This window comes from Nannospalax galili, unplaced genomic scaffold, assembly GCF_000622305.1.
Source record: "Nannospalax galili isolate Female #2095 unplaced genomic scaffold, S.galili_v1.0 scaffold27, whole genome shotgun sequence".
Taxonomy (NCBI): domain Eukaryota; kingdom Metazoa; phylum Chordata; class Mammalia; order Rodentia; family Spalacidae; genus Nannospalax; species Nannospalax galili.
This window is the reverse complement of record NW_008357993.1, coordinates 3,841,731-3,858,239: the sequence shown is the minus strand read 5'-3', so window position 1 is coordinate 3,858,239 and position 16,509 is coordinate 3,841,731. Positions and strand designations below refer to the sequence as shown.

Here is a 16,509-nt window from a genome sequence, read left to right as displayed (position 1 = left end):
TCCTTGCAGAAAGACTCATTGTTTTTGCTACTAACACTGAGGTGTTGGTGCGTGCATTCTAATCTGTATGTGTCTGATTATTGCTAGTCATAATCGGTTGTACTTGGGTCCTTGGCGCCTGTGTATGTCTTAAAGTCATTGAGTAGATTTCAATGGTGATGTTTATCACCTCTACTAATTAACATGACATAAATTTCCATGCTTCCTCCTCAAATATAATACATTAAAAAAATTTTGTTGATATGTGTGTGTGTGTGTGTGTGTTTCATACAGAACATCCCAAACCATGTTATTCATCTATACACCCACTTCCCAGATGGCCCCCTCCCATAGCCTCCCTCCCCCCACTAGAGCCCTTATACTTTGATATCCCTTCTTCTGTCTGCTGTGTTGTCGGCACCCCCAGCCATTCCCCACTACTTGCCCTTCTGGTGAATCTAGTCAGCCTATCTAGAGGTCTTTGCTCTATGAGGGTCAGCTGTTCCTCATCTAGCAGCAATCAGTTGTCAGTATTCCTTTAGGTAAGATTGGAGTCTGCTGTTCATTTTCCCAGTGCTGGGTTACTTTCTGGGAATCCCCTTGGCCACCCTGGCCAACAACTCTAGAGAAGGTATTTCCTTTCTGGCATTGTTGCTTGTTATGTAGCCTTTAGCTATGCATATGGACTCTTAAGAAATTATATTGGCCCCTTTAATCATTGGTTATAGTTTCCTTTTGGGTGTTTAAGTCCATACAGTTGGCCCAGATGAATCAATTTATTTTTACTCTTAAGGTCGTTTGAGGATCTGTTCCTCAGGGGTCACATGGGCTTGGGAGGAGCCCCTGGCTCCTTTCTTTTACCAGTTCCGCCTATGTGAAGATAAGTCAAAGGTCCTACTTGACCATGGTTGGCTTCGCTTGGAAGCATGGAAGAAATGATTCCTCTGTGTTGACCCCCCTCTTTGTAGACTGGACACTGGTTCAAGTCCATCTGGTAGGGTCTCCTCGGCCTCTTTGATCAAGATAAGAAATGTTAATAACTGGAGATGGAAGCCTAGGCAGCTCTCATTTCTCCAAGAACTGTGGGCTCTACTTTACCATCACTCTTTGAATATGTCTTTATTCTTGGCCTACTAAGCATTCCCAAGACTAGGCTCAAATTTTCTTGCTACAGTCTTGAAGTAACCACTTTTCCTTGGGAGTCCTAGTTCCTTTTGTGGAGAATATTTCAGTATAAAACCAGTTTATTTGCTATGAAAGTTTAGGTTTCATAATATTTAGCAATTACAAATAATGTTTCAAAAATGCCTTATGTAGAGGTAATTTTTTATTGAATTTTTAAGAATTTCATGTAATGTGTTTTGATTATATTTAGACCCCCTCCCTTATGTACACCCCTTTTATTCCCCCCCACACACACTGAATTTCATATGCCCTATCATCTATATTAAGGCCTATTGAGTCAAGTTTCTGTCTCCATATGCTCTTTGGTGTGGTCCTTCCACTGTAGCCTGGTTAACCTCCTTAGTGTCACACCCTGAAAGAAAGTGGGCTCTCTTCTTATCCACTTCCTCATGTCTATGCTGGGGTTGTGTCTGGCTTGAGCTTGCATGGGTCTTATGCATGTTGTTACCATTGCTTTGTGAGGTCATATGAATAACTTCCCAGCGGTCTGGAAAACTCTGGTTCCTTATGGTCATCCACTATCTCTGATTTTTACAGTCTTTCCACCCCATTTCCATAATGGTCCCTGATCCTTGGATAGCAGAGGTTTGATATAGGTGTTCTATTCAGTGATAAGAACTCTGCAGTGTCTTATTCTCTAAACTTCCATCAGTTGTGGCTTTCTGGGTTATTCTTCATCTTTTGTATGAGGAAGCTTTGCTGGTGAGAGTTGAGCGATGAATTAATGTTCTTTCTGGCCCTTGTTTTGTTGCATTCTCTGAGCCTGAGGTGTAGAGGTTGCATTGTAGATGATGTGTCATTTAGGGCTGGGTATCTCACACTTCTTCTCTGCATTTGACCAGTTGTGGAACTTTGTAATAGTCTTATTCTATTGCAAAAAGAAGCTTCTTTGATGAGTGGTGAGAGGTACACTTTTCTGTAAATATAAGGATACATATTCAGAATATAGTAAGAAACTATACTGGTCTAGGGATGTGACAAAAGTAAGTTTTTCTCTTGGACCTATGATCTTTCCAGCCATGTGATTTGGCTATATTTACATTACCACAAATGAGTTCCCACCCATTGAGGGAGACTTAAGTCCAATTAGACAGCTGTTGATTACTCCCAAGATGAAAATACCACTACTGCATCAGAAGAAATTATTTGTTGGGCTGGACATTGTTATGGTTCATAGTCTACAGTTGGATGGAATCATTGATTAGTTTTCTTCCTTAGTGTTTGTAGTATCTTCTGATGAGAGCTAGTCCTCAGGGAAGAGGCTTTTAGATTGGTTCTAACTCGATTGCTCCAAATCCTATGTCTGAAGTATGTTTTGTTTCCAGCAATAGGGTCTTACCTTCAAATTCTGGGAGACAATCAAGGGCTGTGACAATAGCTTCAGTTATTTTGGAAGTCTTTTGGAGTACCATTACCAACAACTCACAGGGAGTCTGATGAGAGCTAGTCCTCAGGGAAGAGGCTTTTAGATTGGTTCTAACTCGATTGCTCCAAATCCTATGTCTGAAGTATGTTTTGTTTCCAGCAATAGGGTCTTACCTTCAAATTCTGGGAGACAATCAAGGGCTGTGACAATAGCTTCAGTTATTTTGGAAGTCTTTTGGAGTACCATTACCAACAACTCACAGGGAGGTTTCTCCTACCCAGCACTGTGTTTTTTGTTATATAGCTTTCAGCCACACATGTGTGTGTGTGTGTGTGTGTGTGTGTGTGTGTGTGTATTAGTTTTCCCCATTTCAGTTTAGGAATATTCTTGTATTCCCATGAGTGTATTCATGGTAAATTCATAGACATGCTATTTCTAGGTCAAAATGTGAATTTATGTTTTTCTAGTTTGTTTTCAATTGCTGTGACAAAACACTCTGACCAAAACAAACTTTGGAGAGGAAATGGTTTCTTTGGTTCTCTTGGGTCATAGGTCATCACAGAGGGAACTGTGTAGGAACTCAGGCCAGGAGCCTGGAGACAGGAGCTGAAGCACAAGTCTTGGGGGATTGTTGTTTACTGACTTGCTACCCTGATCTGTTCTCAACTGGCTTTCTTATACAATACAGAACCACCTACCCAGGGGTGGCAGTGCCCACAGTGGGCTGCTGCCTCCCACATCACTGAACAATCAAGAAAATGCCTCACAGACATAGCCACAGACCAGTCAGTCCATTGGAAACAATTCCCCAATTCAAACCCCCTCTACCTAGGTGTGTCAATTTTACAACTAAAACTATCCAGCACATATGTTTTGTTTTGTATTGCCAGTATAAATATAAAATTCCCTACAGATCTTTTGCTGTTTGCATATCTGCTATAGCAGTATGAGGGTGCCAGTTTTTATATAATTTGGTCATTAGCATGTGCTGTCACAGTTTTGAGTTTTTTTTTTTTTTTTTTTTGTTTGTTTGTTTTTTTGTACAGGTCTCCCTGTAGCTGCAGCTGGCTTGGAACTTTCTATATAGATCAGGCTGACCTTAAACGCCCAGAAATTCACCTACCTCTGCCCCCAAAGTATTTAGATTAAAAGTGTGCACTACCATATCTGGCACTTTTGAATTTTTGTTATCTGATAGATACTGAATCATCTATTATAATTTTATTGTATATTTTCCCAAAAGTGAGCACAATTTACTACCTTTTCATATCACCAACAGATATTTTATTTTTAGTTTAAAAATATTTATTTTTATTTATGTGTATGTGTATGTGTGTGTATGTGTGTGTAGGGGGTTGTCTATGGAGGCCAGAAGAGGGCATCAGATCCCCTCCCTGGAGGTGGAGTAACAAGTGTTTTTTACCTGCCATGTGGGTGCTGGAAACCAAACCCTGATCCTGTGCAAGAATAGCAAGTTCTCCAAAATTGGTATTTTAAAAAGACTCTCAGTAACTTCAGATTCCAGCCAGGTTTGTGACCCTTTGGAGTAGGGAAACAAAATTTGGAGAAATTGTGGAAAGAGAGACTTTTACAAGTGTGTTACATCTGAAGGTTCCTTTGCACTTACAGTTCAGTCTTTGAAAACTCTGCTTTAAGGAAATTTAATGAGTTGTTTTCTGGATTTCTGTATCCCCTAAGGACTTAGAGAATCCAACATTTTTATTATGTAAATAGGAAAACTCTGAATAAAACTCTTGCTTCAGAAGATTATTTATTTTGAGTTATTGTGTAGTGCAGAAGCTATGCTTTCTTCACGGAATTTTAGTAATGTTGGATTAAAAAAATTCAACCAAGAAGAAAGAAAACAAGTACTTAGAGGATATAATCTGTAACACAAAGTCATTTATGACAACTTTTATTTAGGTATTTTTCATGTGAGTCATCTTGTTGATGTCTTGCTGTAATTATAGGTCCAATAGCACGTTGTTCTTTTACTCATTATCCCAGAATAGATATTTTTTGGTATAATGACCTCAGAACACTTAAATTATTACCTGTGTTTGGAATACTGATTTACCTCACCATGTCTGATAGTTCAAAGGCAGAAGGCAAGAAAGAACATGTGCTTTTCTTAAAGGTGCATGTTTTTCCTCTATGTAGTTTTCATTTCCAAAAAGCTGAGTATGCAGTTTACTTTCTTTATATCAGATATGTATTGCAGTATGATTGATACTGTTGACCTCTGATTGGTTCCCAAGCATAAAATAGGCATTTTAGATCTATGTTAATTATTTTATAAACCTGGAATGCTATTTAGTACATGCAACTAACCTCTTTTGGGGAGAGGTAGGGAGAAGAAAAGTTCTCTAAATTAAGTCATTCTTTTTTTTTTTTTTTTTCTTTACTGTGAAATAAAAGCAATGCATTATTTTTAGGGACAATTTTATTTTTTATAACAAAACAGCAGTATCATGGGGCTGGAGAGATGACTCAGCAGTTAAGAGCACTGGCTGCTCTTGCAGAGGACCCGGGTTCAGTTCCCAGCACTCACATGATGGCTGACAACCAACCATAACTCTAGTCCAGGGGATCTGATGCCCTCTTCTGACCTCCTCAGTCATTGCACAATACAGGTGCACTTACATATATGCAGACAGTATACTCATACACATAAAAAAAAAAAAACCCAAACCCAAAAAACCCCAGCAGTATGAAAATTACATAAAAATATTTAAAAATCATATACTTCATGGCTAGGTGTGGTGATGCATGCCATTAATCCCCATACTCCAGAGGCAGAGGCAGGTAGATCTCTATGGGATGGAGGCCAGCTTGGTCTATACAATGAGTTTCAGGACAGCTAGAGCCTCAGGGAGATCCTATCTCAAAAACAAAACAAGAGGAAATATGAAACAAGACAAAACAAACCCCAGAATCAGAACCAAAAACCAAACAGATAAAAGTAGTATTTTATGATATAATATGAATTTTTTAATACAAAATTCAGAAATCTGAAAATTGTTGTAAAATTAAAAAAAAATCTCAAACCAGTAATTTTGTTTTTCTGGGGCATAGGAAAATATGTACCTCTGTCTTAATATGGTCATGTTTTTAATTCTGTATATTATTGGGGTTGGTTAGATAAGATGTTTTATTTAATTCCTCTGTTAGTGGGAGAGTAGAAGTGTTTGCCATTGTTTTAGTTACTTAGAAACCAAGTTATAATGGGAGACCTTTTTCATTTTCATCAATATGGATTGTAACAGAGCATGTTGTGCTGGGTAGCTTTAGTATCAACTTGATACACCTCAGTTGAGAGAGCCTCAATTGGGGGAATTTCCTCCACAGGACTGGCCTGTGGACATGTCTGTGGGGTATCTTCTTGATTGATGAGTGATGTGGGAGGGCCCAGCCCACTGTGGGTAGTGCCACCCCTGGCAGGTGGGCCTGTTTTGCACAAGAAAACAGGCCGAGCAGGGGCCAGAGGAGCAAGCCAGTAAGCAGCATTCCTCCATGGCCTGTGCTTCAGCACCTGCCTCCAGGTTCTTACCTTGGGCTCCCTGATGAACTGTAACATGGGAGATGTAAGACAAATAAACCCTTTCCTCCCCAAGTTGGTATTGGTCAGAGTATTTTGTCACAGCAATGGAGAAACAAACTAGGACACATGTCATGTCAAGAATGACACTAACTGTAGTCTAGAAGGACTTTTTCACTTGGATGTCCTTATGCTACAAAGGTGACCTGAAGAGTGTACATATTGTTCCCCTTTATTTTAGTCTCTGACTTAATGGTAAAGTACTGAATTAAATGTTAAAGATTACCGTGTAACTTATAAACAGTCCAAAAAGTATTCTTCATTAGTTTAGCATATTATTCCTTTTTGTTTGTTTGTTTGTTTTTAGAGGCAGGGTGTCATGTAGCCCAGGCTGCCGTGAACTTGCTCTGTAGGTGAGGATGACCTTGAATAACTGATTTTCCTGCCTCCACCTCCCAAGTGCTGAGATTATGGACATGCACTACCATGCCCAGTTAGATTGTTATTCTTAACGTAGCCATGATACAAGAGCCTTCAGGTTCCCACATTTTTGTATCTTCCAAGCTTCAAGTTTTGTCATGTCTAGTACTTTAAGAAGTAAGTCCATGTTTGCATTTGACTTTCTGTTTGTTGGCTCTGTGGTCTTGAACAGATTTAATCTTTAATTTAATCTTTCTGATGACTTTCCATTTCCAAATTTATTAGATGAAGCATTTGCCTAATCATATTGATGAGAGGAATGAATAAGAGAGTCCTGTGAGTTAGCAGAAAGTAGACAATATTAAAGAGGAAGAGCAGAGAGTCATTTAGATCAGAGATGCTTAAACTTTTCCACTTGTAGCCCCTTTCCATCTGAGAAATTTGTATGTGACACTGTGTCTATAGTTATATAAAGGAAGCATACTAATCAAACATTTACTGATAATAATATAGAAATTTATTTTAAATAATTCTTCAGTACACATAAAATTTTATCATTTATTAAAGATGAAATCAAATTTACATACTAATGAAATGGATATGCTTTTATTTACATAAAGAATTAAGTCTTGACAAGACATTAGAGCATCTTCAAGTTTATCAGTATCTTGATTTTATAATTGTCAATGTTGAGAACATTACTTCTCATAAAAATGCAATACAACATGGCAGAAGTATGTATGGACCATTGTAGAATTTAAATTTTTGTTTCCTAAGAAGTTATTTGGGAGGTTTAAAATTAAATCGAGTAGGACAGTGTATGGAAGGGCTGCTTGGAATGGGTAAGAAAAGAAATGTTGAGCTGACTAAAGCAATAAAGAAGATTTGGTGGGAAAATGAATAGGACATGGGAAAGGAATGGGGTCAGTTAGGGTGGAGAAAAGAAGCTGGGGAGGAGGTAAATATGTCTCTGGATCCTAGCTGTAATTCATTATTTTCTTTAAAATTTTCAAATTGGCAGTCTGTATTAATAAAGATTCTCAGAGGTGGATGAACTACAAATTCATCTCTGGACATGAGCTCTAAAGCCCAAGTAGTTTTCAAGGATGAGACTAAGGAAAGAAGCAGCAAAAGAAAGAAAGATCATGGGGTACTAGAACTCACCTGAGGTTAGGAGAGTTGCTTCTCAAGAGCAAAGGTGACCCTGGCTAGTTTTCTTCAGAAGAAAGATAGTTTAAAGGCTAAAGAGAATGGTGGCACATCTTTGCCTTTAGTCCCAGCACTTGGGATGCAGAGGCAGGCAGATCTCTAAGAGATCCAGGCCAGCCATGTCTGTGTAGCTATATCCAGGCCAGTGGGACTACAGTAAGACCTCTCTCCAAACAGAAAACAAAAACAAAATCAGAAAAGGCCAAGAAGAATCAGAGTAATTGAGGTGCACTGGGTCTAGGAAGCTAGAAGGAAAGTATTGGGTAGGAAAGGTAATTAATTTCTTTTCTGGCTTGATCTGTGTTGAGATATTTAGATATAATCATTTTAATAGCAATAGTAATCCCCCCAAATCTCTTACTTTTGCGAGGCAACTGAGCAAATAGAGCTTACTGTATTTGATATTGGTCTTTGAAATCAGCTATTTAATTTGTATTTTTTCAAAATATTTTAGTTATTTTTTCTCCACATAGTATTTTGATTTGAATTCATTTTGGTTATAATGTTAACATTTCATAATCTGAGAATTTACAGGACAGTATTTGAAATAATAGGAGCTGAAAGTTTCAGCCTTTTGATAGAATGTCTTTAACTGCATAGACAGAGTGAAGTTCTCTTCATCCTGATACTTGGCCCTCTAAGAGATAGTGTTCAATTATTTATTATTCCCAGGTTCTCAGCCCTTTGTGTGTGTTCTCCCTTGCTAATTAGTTTCTGAGGCTAAAGAGGAGGAAGAATGCCCACACAATGTAGTACATCTCCCTTCCTCTTTCTCTTTCCCTTCTTCCCTCCCTCCCTAGCTTCCTTCACCCCTCTCCTGTTTGCTTTTGGCCTTCCAAAACTTTTGAATATTTTCCCCAAATTAAAGTCCATATTTTGAACTACATAATACAGGTTCTATTTTTCCGAGTGAATCCTAAGTTTTAGAAATAGAAAATACAGAAACTAATAATCATAGAGTAGATGGTTGTCACAAACCAATTTTCAATGTAGTATTGATAATAAAGTACAAAGTTCATAATACGCCACTACTTAATAACTTCAAATTTTTATGAATCAACAAACTTTGGTGCTAAGTTGTTTCAAAAATTTTAACATGAAATAAAAAGTTTGTAAAACCACTATAATATTAAGAAACTGGCAGAGCCCAGTAGAATCTTGAGTTTAGAAGCAGACCTGAGAGTCTGGGAGAACAACCCAGCTAGGATGCAGTGTATGTAGAATAAGATACATACAGACTTCCAAAACTGAATCATGAAGAAATAATTTCTGAATATAATAAGCAGGAAAATTGATTCAAAGATCAAACACCTTCCAAGAAGATGAAACCTTAGATCTGATGGCTTCACTAGTAAATTGTACAAAATTTTATACGAGTTCTCAAGTTGTTCTTCTAAAAAAAAAAATCAAAGTGGAAGGAATACTTTCAAATTCATTCTACAAGGCAAAAATTACCTTGATATCAAAGCCATACAATATTCCTGATGAAAATAGTCACAAAAATTCTCAACATAATACTAGCAATCTGAATTAAACAGCACATTAAGAGGATCATATACTATGATCAAGTGGGATTTATCTGAGATTTAAAGATTGTTCAAAGTGCATAGATAAATATATGTGACATAGGACATTGACAGGAGGTTCATAATTCTATATAAACATTGAACATTAAAACACCTTTTCAGGACAAAAGCTTTCAAACAAAAGCTTCAAGGAATTGTCACCCCCTCTCCTGCATTCTTTATCCCTGTCCTCTGTCTGCTGGTTCCTTTCCTCTTTATTGCAAATGTGAGAGTGTATTTTACTTTGCTTCTTTATTAACCACAGTTAGCTTCAGTTGCTCATCTAATTCAAGTAATACATCATGCAAACCATTTTCTTAACACTTTTAACTGTTCTTTTTAGGTCAGGGTTTCATTTGCATTACATACTGCTCTGATTATTATCAGTTGAAAAGGAACCTATTAATTTCTTCCAGGCTTATCACTATACTTTCTAATTCTAGACTAAAAAAGACTTTTACCCACCGCCCTTATCACATTTTTATTTATTTAGTGTTTTTGTGTATATGTGTGTGTGTGTGTGTGTGTATGTGTGTGTGTGTATGTGCATGCCACAATTTATATGTGGTGGTCAGACTGAGCTCAGATCATTGGCTTGGTAGCAAGTGCCTTTGCCTGCTGAGCTATCTCACTTTCACATGTTTTTGATTGAATGAGTATTTATTTATTTATTTATTTATTTATTTATTTATTTATTTATTTATTTATTTATTTTGCAGTGCAGGAGATAAATCCTAAGACCTCTTGCTTGCCAGGCAGGCACTCTGTCACTGATCTATATTCTCAGCCCCTTATGGCATATATTCAGTCATGATTTTATTTTTACTACCCTCCTCTCTTCCTTTCCCTTTTTCCTTTTCTTCCTTCCTTTTTCAGTGAATATTTAGCACCTATTATTTCATATATCAGAATAATGCCTAAACTAGTGACGAAAAATACATGGTACTTAACTTTAAGGAGCTAACATTTTAAGTTAGGAGACATTAAACAAACAAAAAACTAAAGCTCATCAAGTATTCATACAGGTAAATACTTAAAAATGTTTTTATTTATTTTTATTCCATGTATATGAGTATTTTCCCTGCATATGTGTAAGTGCACCCATGCCAGCGGGAGCCAGAAGAGGGTTTTGGATCCCCTGAAACTGGAGTTACGGATAGTTGTTAGCCACCATGTGGGTGCTGGGAACCAAACGTGGGTCCTCTGGAAGAGCAGAAAGTGTTCTTAACTGCTGAGCCATCTCTTCAGCCCCTGCAAATACTTTTTATAAGAGAGAAAATAGCAGAGATTATTAGATGCCCAGGAAATTTAGTACATTTGTAGAGGAAGAGATGGTTCTTGCCCTCTGAAGGAGAGGAAGCATTTTGGCAAAGATGAGGAAAAACTGCCAGTAAGAGATTGGAGCTTTATATGTTCAGGAAATAAGGAAATATGCTTCTGATTTATTTATGTAGATTAAAAATGATAAATCTTGAAGTTGGAAAGATTGACAGAATTATCTAACAGGAGATATTCTAGGTCTTAGACAAGATTTGGATTTTCCTTAAATGCTGAAGAAATATAATGTAGAGTTTTGTGTAAGAAAATGTTATTAATTTCTTTTGCTATTTTAAGGCGAGTGGATTGGAGTGAAATGAGCATACATACAGCATTTGGGTAGCTTTGAACTAGTCTAAGCAAGAAGTAATTATAACCTCCAAAAGGAGTGACAGAGGAAATGGAGAAAAGTGCATGGATTTGTGGAGAGAGAATCCAAGGACATGCTAATGGATTTGTTCATGGGGCAGGTGACTGGGTTTCACTTCAAAGGAGGAAGGACTTTTGTAGAAAGAGTTTGTCTCTAATGTTGGAACTTTGTGGAATTGGACAGAGCCAGCTTTTTGTTAAAGGTAGAAAATAAATGGAAGGTTCTGATGAGAGCTTATGAGGAGTTTTCTAGTCATAGGGAAGTTGGTTTTGAGGAAACAGGATTTTGAGGATATAGGGTACCTACACAATATAGTGGCTTACATCATATTAGGAGCTATTGAGGGCGGTGTGAGGTGGACAGTGCAGTGAGTACAGTGGATAGGGGATCAAGCAAGACCAAATGTACCTTTATGGTGAGGAGGGCAACCTGATAATTTTGTGATTTTTAACATTGACTTCCAAGAAGGCATTTCCTCTAGGCTGCCAGGACTTCTATGTAGAATCAGAAAAATGTGTGCTTACAGACCCTTTAGAGAGTATTCACTTTCTGGAGGTGGGACAAGAACACTGACTTCTCTCATTATTTATTTATTATTTATTTATTTATTTATTTATTTATTTATTTATTTATTTTCCCTTAATATTCTATACATACTATTGTACATTTTCCAATATGATATATTTTTAAAAAATTTTATTGAGCTTTTATATATTTCGTACAACAGTTCTTAATCACATTTAGAGGCCCCCATCCACGCTCTCCAACTTCCCACTGGACCTCATGTATTTTGCCACGCATGCTAAGTCCTATCCAGTCAAATATTTGTACCAGATGTCCTTTAGGTATTTTTTTAAGGTAAAAATATTAGATTGTAAAAGGCAAAGCCATAAAAGTTACTATTTATGTTTTAAACCAATGTTTACTTTTTGTTTGTATGCTTTTAAAAATGCTTTAAATGTTAAATTGTTTTTAAAACAATTAAAAGAAATGATAATTAATTGATTATATAATAAGAAGTAATTATATAATATATATAATATAATATAATATTTTTGGTTTTGTTTTGCAACAATGTCCCACACTATATTGCTGGCCTGGAACTTACCATATAGTTCAGGCAGGCCTCAAACTTAGGATAATTCTTTTCATACCTCAGCTTCCTGAGTGTTGAGATCACAGTTGTGAGCTACATGTCCAACTTGCTAAATTTTAGATTTAACTTTGGTGTCAAGATAAGGTTACCTGTCATATTTTCAAGCTTGAAAATAAACATGATGGATTTGGAGACCATACATCGTGTTCCATGCACACACATTTCAGCAGCTTCCCATCTGAGAATGACCTCTCTCCCTAACCAAATACCTTTAAAAATTGTTATTCATTTATTTATTGACATATATTGAAGCATACAAAAAAAAACAAATTTGATGGATAGAAACTGTGAACTTCCCTCTAGTAGGCTATAAATTTCATTTATATTTTTCTAAAATTTGACTTAGGATTCCCTTGGGATACAACCAGGAAAGAGAATAATTCATAAACCAAAAGTAATAGAGTAGGCTGGTGAGATGCTCAGTAGATAAAGGCACTTACTGCTGAACCTGACTACTCAAGTTTGATATCCAGGACCCATGTAATTGAAGGAGAGAACCAACTCCCACAAAATTGTCCTCTAACCTCCACATGTGCCACACACACACACACACACACACACACACACACACATATACACACACACAGTGCAATAAAGTTTAAAAAGTAATGAAGTAGTATACTTGTCAATATTTGAAACTATCCCTTGTTCAGTTTTAGGTTTTTTTGTTTTTAATCTTTTTAACATGGATCCTCCCTGACTGTGATTCCCCTAGTTGCTGTTTTTGGACAGAATTTTGAAGACCTATAGTGAAGAGCATCCCTCTGTTACTTTTTCCAGAATCTGTAGGGTAGGAAGTCTAATAACAGTGGTTTGCCCTTTTGGCAATTTCCATATGTCCACTTTCCCCCAATCTACCATTATGTGTTTGTTATTGAGGCAATGTGCTGTTCTACTAAGAATTAACAGTGTTTATTAAGAAAAGAGAATGGCTATTGCTAGAAACACATAGAGTAGTAGTATTTAAGACTCAGGTAGCAGAAGAGTAAGGACTGAAGACTGAGAAGGACGTTTTAGAAAGGAAAGCTGGAAATGTTGGAAGATAAAAGGCAGGCATGCAAACAAAAAAAGATTTGGGATGAAATGAGGCACCGGTATCAGAGAGAGGAAGGTGAAAATGATGATGGGAAAATATCAGTTCACTTGATTGCTGGGAATTGCTAACTTTAGTAGGGCCTTAGAATGATGGGTGCAGAAAGTACTTCAGTGTGTTGTATAGCAGATGAGAAATGCAAGTATGGGCTTTTGAGTCCTCAGTCCTTTTCCAGTATTCTGTGTATTCTTCATTGAAGCTCGAAGCATTTGTACTTGAAGATGTAAATACATATCATTTGTAATTCATTGTATAGTTGCCGGACACCTGGTGTTTTATATTAATGTAAAGATAGATATAAAATTAAACATTTAAAGCTTTTGAACACTTACAGCTAAGTGAAACTTCTAAAACAAGTGCTAATTTTCTTTCTTTCTTTCTTTTTCTTTTTTAAAGTCTTGGCTGCTGATGATTCAACAGACAGAACACCTTAGTAGGATAATGAAGACACATGCAGAGGATCTAAACTCTGGACCCTTGCACAGGCTCACCATGATGATCAAGGACAAGCAGCAGGTGAAGAAAAGTTACATAGGTGTTCATCAGCAGATAGAGGCAGAGATGATCAAGGTTTGTCTTTCCATATTGAGATTTTTTTTCCTTGAATTTCTTTAAAAAATTGGTTAATATTTTATTCTGTTTGACCTTAAAATTTATCATTTTCTGACAAGAAATGCTTAGTGTCTCTAATAATGTTTTATTATGTATAAAAGGTTATTGATTATGGCACTTATTCCTAATGAAGAAAAAAATACTATTAAACCGTGCCTGAGAGCTCTTTCAATAATGTATTTTTTGTTTCCTGAAATAGCTCTTAACCTTTGTAAAACAATTAAATGTACACTATAGATCTTCTTGCATAAATAACAAAGAACTATAGGGAAAACAAGTTAGTCAATATATTCCTAAATTTCTTTCCATTTACAGCTTGTCTCTTCTGAATTATTTAACGCTTTTTATTGTGGGGCTTTGTAAGTATGCAGAGATGAAAGAACACAAACTCCCTGCTAGTATCATCCTCTAGTCATTCTTTTTCCTATAGTTCCAGTACTGAATCATTTTAAAGAAAATCCTGGATATTTTATCCATGAATATTTTATCATGTATTACTAAAATATTCTTTTTCAAATCATAGAAACATTTTGATTAATTTATTTAAAGAAATTACAAAAATTTCATAATGTTATTAAGTCTCCTATATTTAAAAGTTGGCTGTTTACATGGTTTCTGTTGTTGGTTTGTTTTAATCAGCATCTAATATGAGACATGCATTGCACTTGATAATTGCCTTTTAATCTGTAGGCCGTTCTTCCTGCTTCTTTGTGAAACATACCATTTACTTATTGAAGAATTGGATAATTTGCTATATTTAATTGAATTTCCTTAACATTGAATTTCATGATATGCATCTTGTGATAACTCATTCCTTTATCCTTCATTTTTTCCAGTAAGTTGGAAATTAGATAGATCTAGGGGCTTGATTTGACCAAGAATAAATCATAAGTAGGTAGCATAGATTTCTTGTTTCTTATCAGGGGACTATAATGTGTACTTATCTGTCATTTTTTATATTAAATTTTATTAATAGAAGCTAAATATGGTGGTACATGCCTTTAATCCCAGCACTTGGGAGGCAGAGGCAGGTAGATCTTTGTGAGATCAAGGCCAGTCTGGTCTACACAGTTCCAGGCTAGCTTGGGCTGCAACGAGACCCTGTCTCAAAAGGACCAAAAAAAAAAAATTTATTAATAAATTTTCACTGTTGTCAGCTTCATTAATCTGTCAAGTTTTCCTATCAGTCTTTCACTTAATAGTTTTAGAAGCTATTGATTAGTATTTCATACTTAAAGTAATCGTGTGTGTGTGTGTGTGTGTGTAATCTAGAGATCAATATTAGGTAAAGTCCTCAATCACTCTCCACCTTATGTTTTGAGACAAGTTTTTTCATTAAACCTAGGGCTTGCTCTTTTGGATAGACTAGCTGAGCCTTAAGCCCCAGGGATCCTCCTGTCTCTGTTTTCTACCTTCCAACACTGGGGTTATAGGCACATGCTGCAATGCCTGACTTTTACATAGTTGTGGGGATTCTGAACTCAGGTTTTCATGTTTGCATGGCAAACACTTTAGTGACTAAACCATCTCTCCAGTTCCCAGGGCTGTTACTTATTTATTTATTTTTGGTCTTTTTGAGACTGGGTCTCCCTGTAGCCCCAGCTGTCCTGGAACTCACTATGTAGACCAGGCTGGCCTTGAACTCACTGAGATCCGCCTGCTTCTGCCTCCCGAGTGCTGGGATTAAAAGCGTGCACTACCATGCCCAGCCCGGGGCTGTTATTTTATTGGTGTTTGTGCAATGACAGCACAAATTAAAACACACACACACACACACACACACACACACACACACACATCTTTTTTGAAAAAAAAAATTGTCTTTTTGAGACAGGGTTTCCCTATAGCCTGGAACTCCTGATGTAGACCAGAATGGCCCTGAACTCACAGAGATCCACCTGCCTCTGCCTCCTGAGTGCTTGGATTAAAGGCATGTGCCACCATGCCCAGCAATAACAATATTTTTATGCTTATTATTTCCTAATGTAAGTTAACAGAATTTTTAAAAAATATTTTATTTATTTATTTTATGTGTATGAGTGTATTGCCTGCATGTATGTGAGCACACCTGTGTTGTGCAATGCCACGGAGGTCAGAAGAGGACTTCGGGTTCCCCTGGAACTGGAGTTAAGGATGGTTTGAAGCTGCCATGTGGGTGCTGGGAATTGAACCTGGATCCTCTGCAAGAGCAGTCGGTGCTGTTAACCACTGAGCCCTCTGTCCAGCCCCAGTTAACAGAAATTTTTATGTCAAGAAAAATCTTTTTCTTTGAACTATTTTGATACCCTAAAATATAGCTTATATAGAAAAGCCAGGTGATTGTTTTTTCTAATTAGTTAGTTTTCAGAATAAGGGATTGGTTCTTGAACAACTTCAAAGGTTAATAACTGAGGTTTTTTTCCTTGAAAGGATAATGTGTTTGTATTAGTCAGGGTTCTCCAAAGAAACAGAACCGGTAGAATGAATATGTATAGAGATTTATCAGCTTAGCTAACAGGATAGAGTCCGAGTAGTCTAACAATGGCTGCACCACACTGGAGAGGCTGAGAATCCATAGCCGCTCAGTACATGAGGCTGGATGTCTCAGTAGTCCCAATCTGGTGCTGAAGGTCTGACAGATTCCAAAAGATCAGCTAGTCTTCAGTCTACAGCAGCAAGATGAACTCACCAGCGAGAGAGAAGGCAAGCAGCAAGAAGCC

At 36.9% G+C, this 16,509-nt stretch overlaps 1 protein-coding gene across 7 annotated transcripts in view; it reads left to right on the top strand.

The window, feature by feature from the left end:
- Positions 1 to 16,509, top strand: part of Fer (FER tyrosine kinase) — a 512,255-nt gene that overhangs the window by 73,124 nt on the left and 422,622 nt on the right. For all 7 annotated transcript variants that reach the window (XM_029557642.1, XM_008856015.3, XM_008856016.3 and 4 more), the window contains one exon: positions 13,595 to 13,768. In XM_029557642.1, the coding sequence (XP_029413502.1) occupies positions 13,595 to 13,768 (174 nt within the window). The remainder of the gene's footprint in view (positions 1 to 13,594; positions 13,769 to 16,509) is intronic.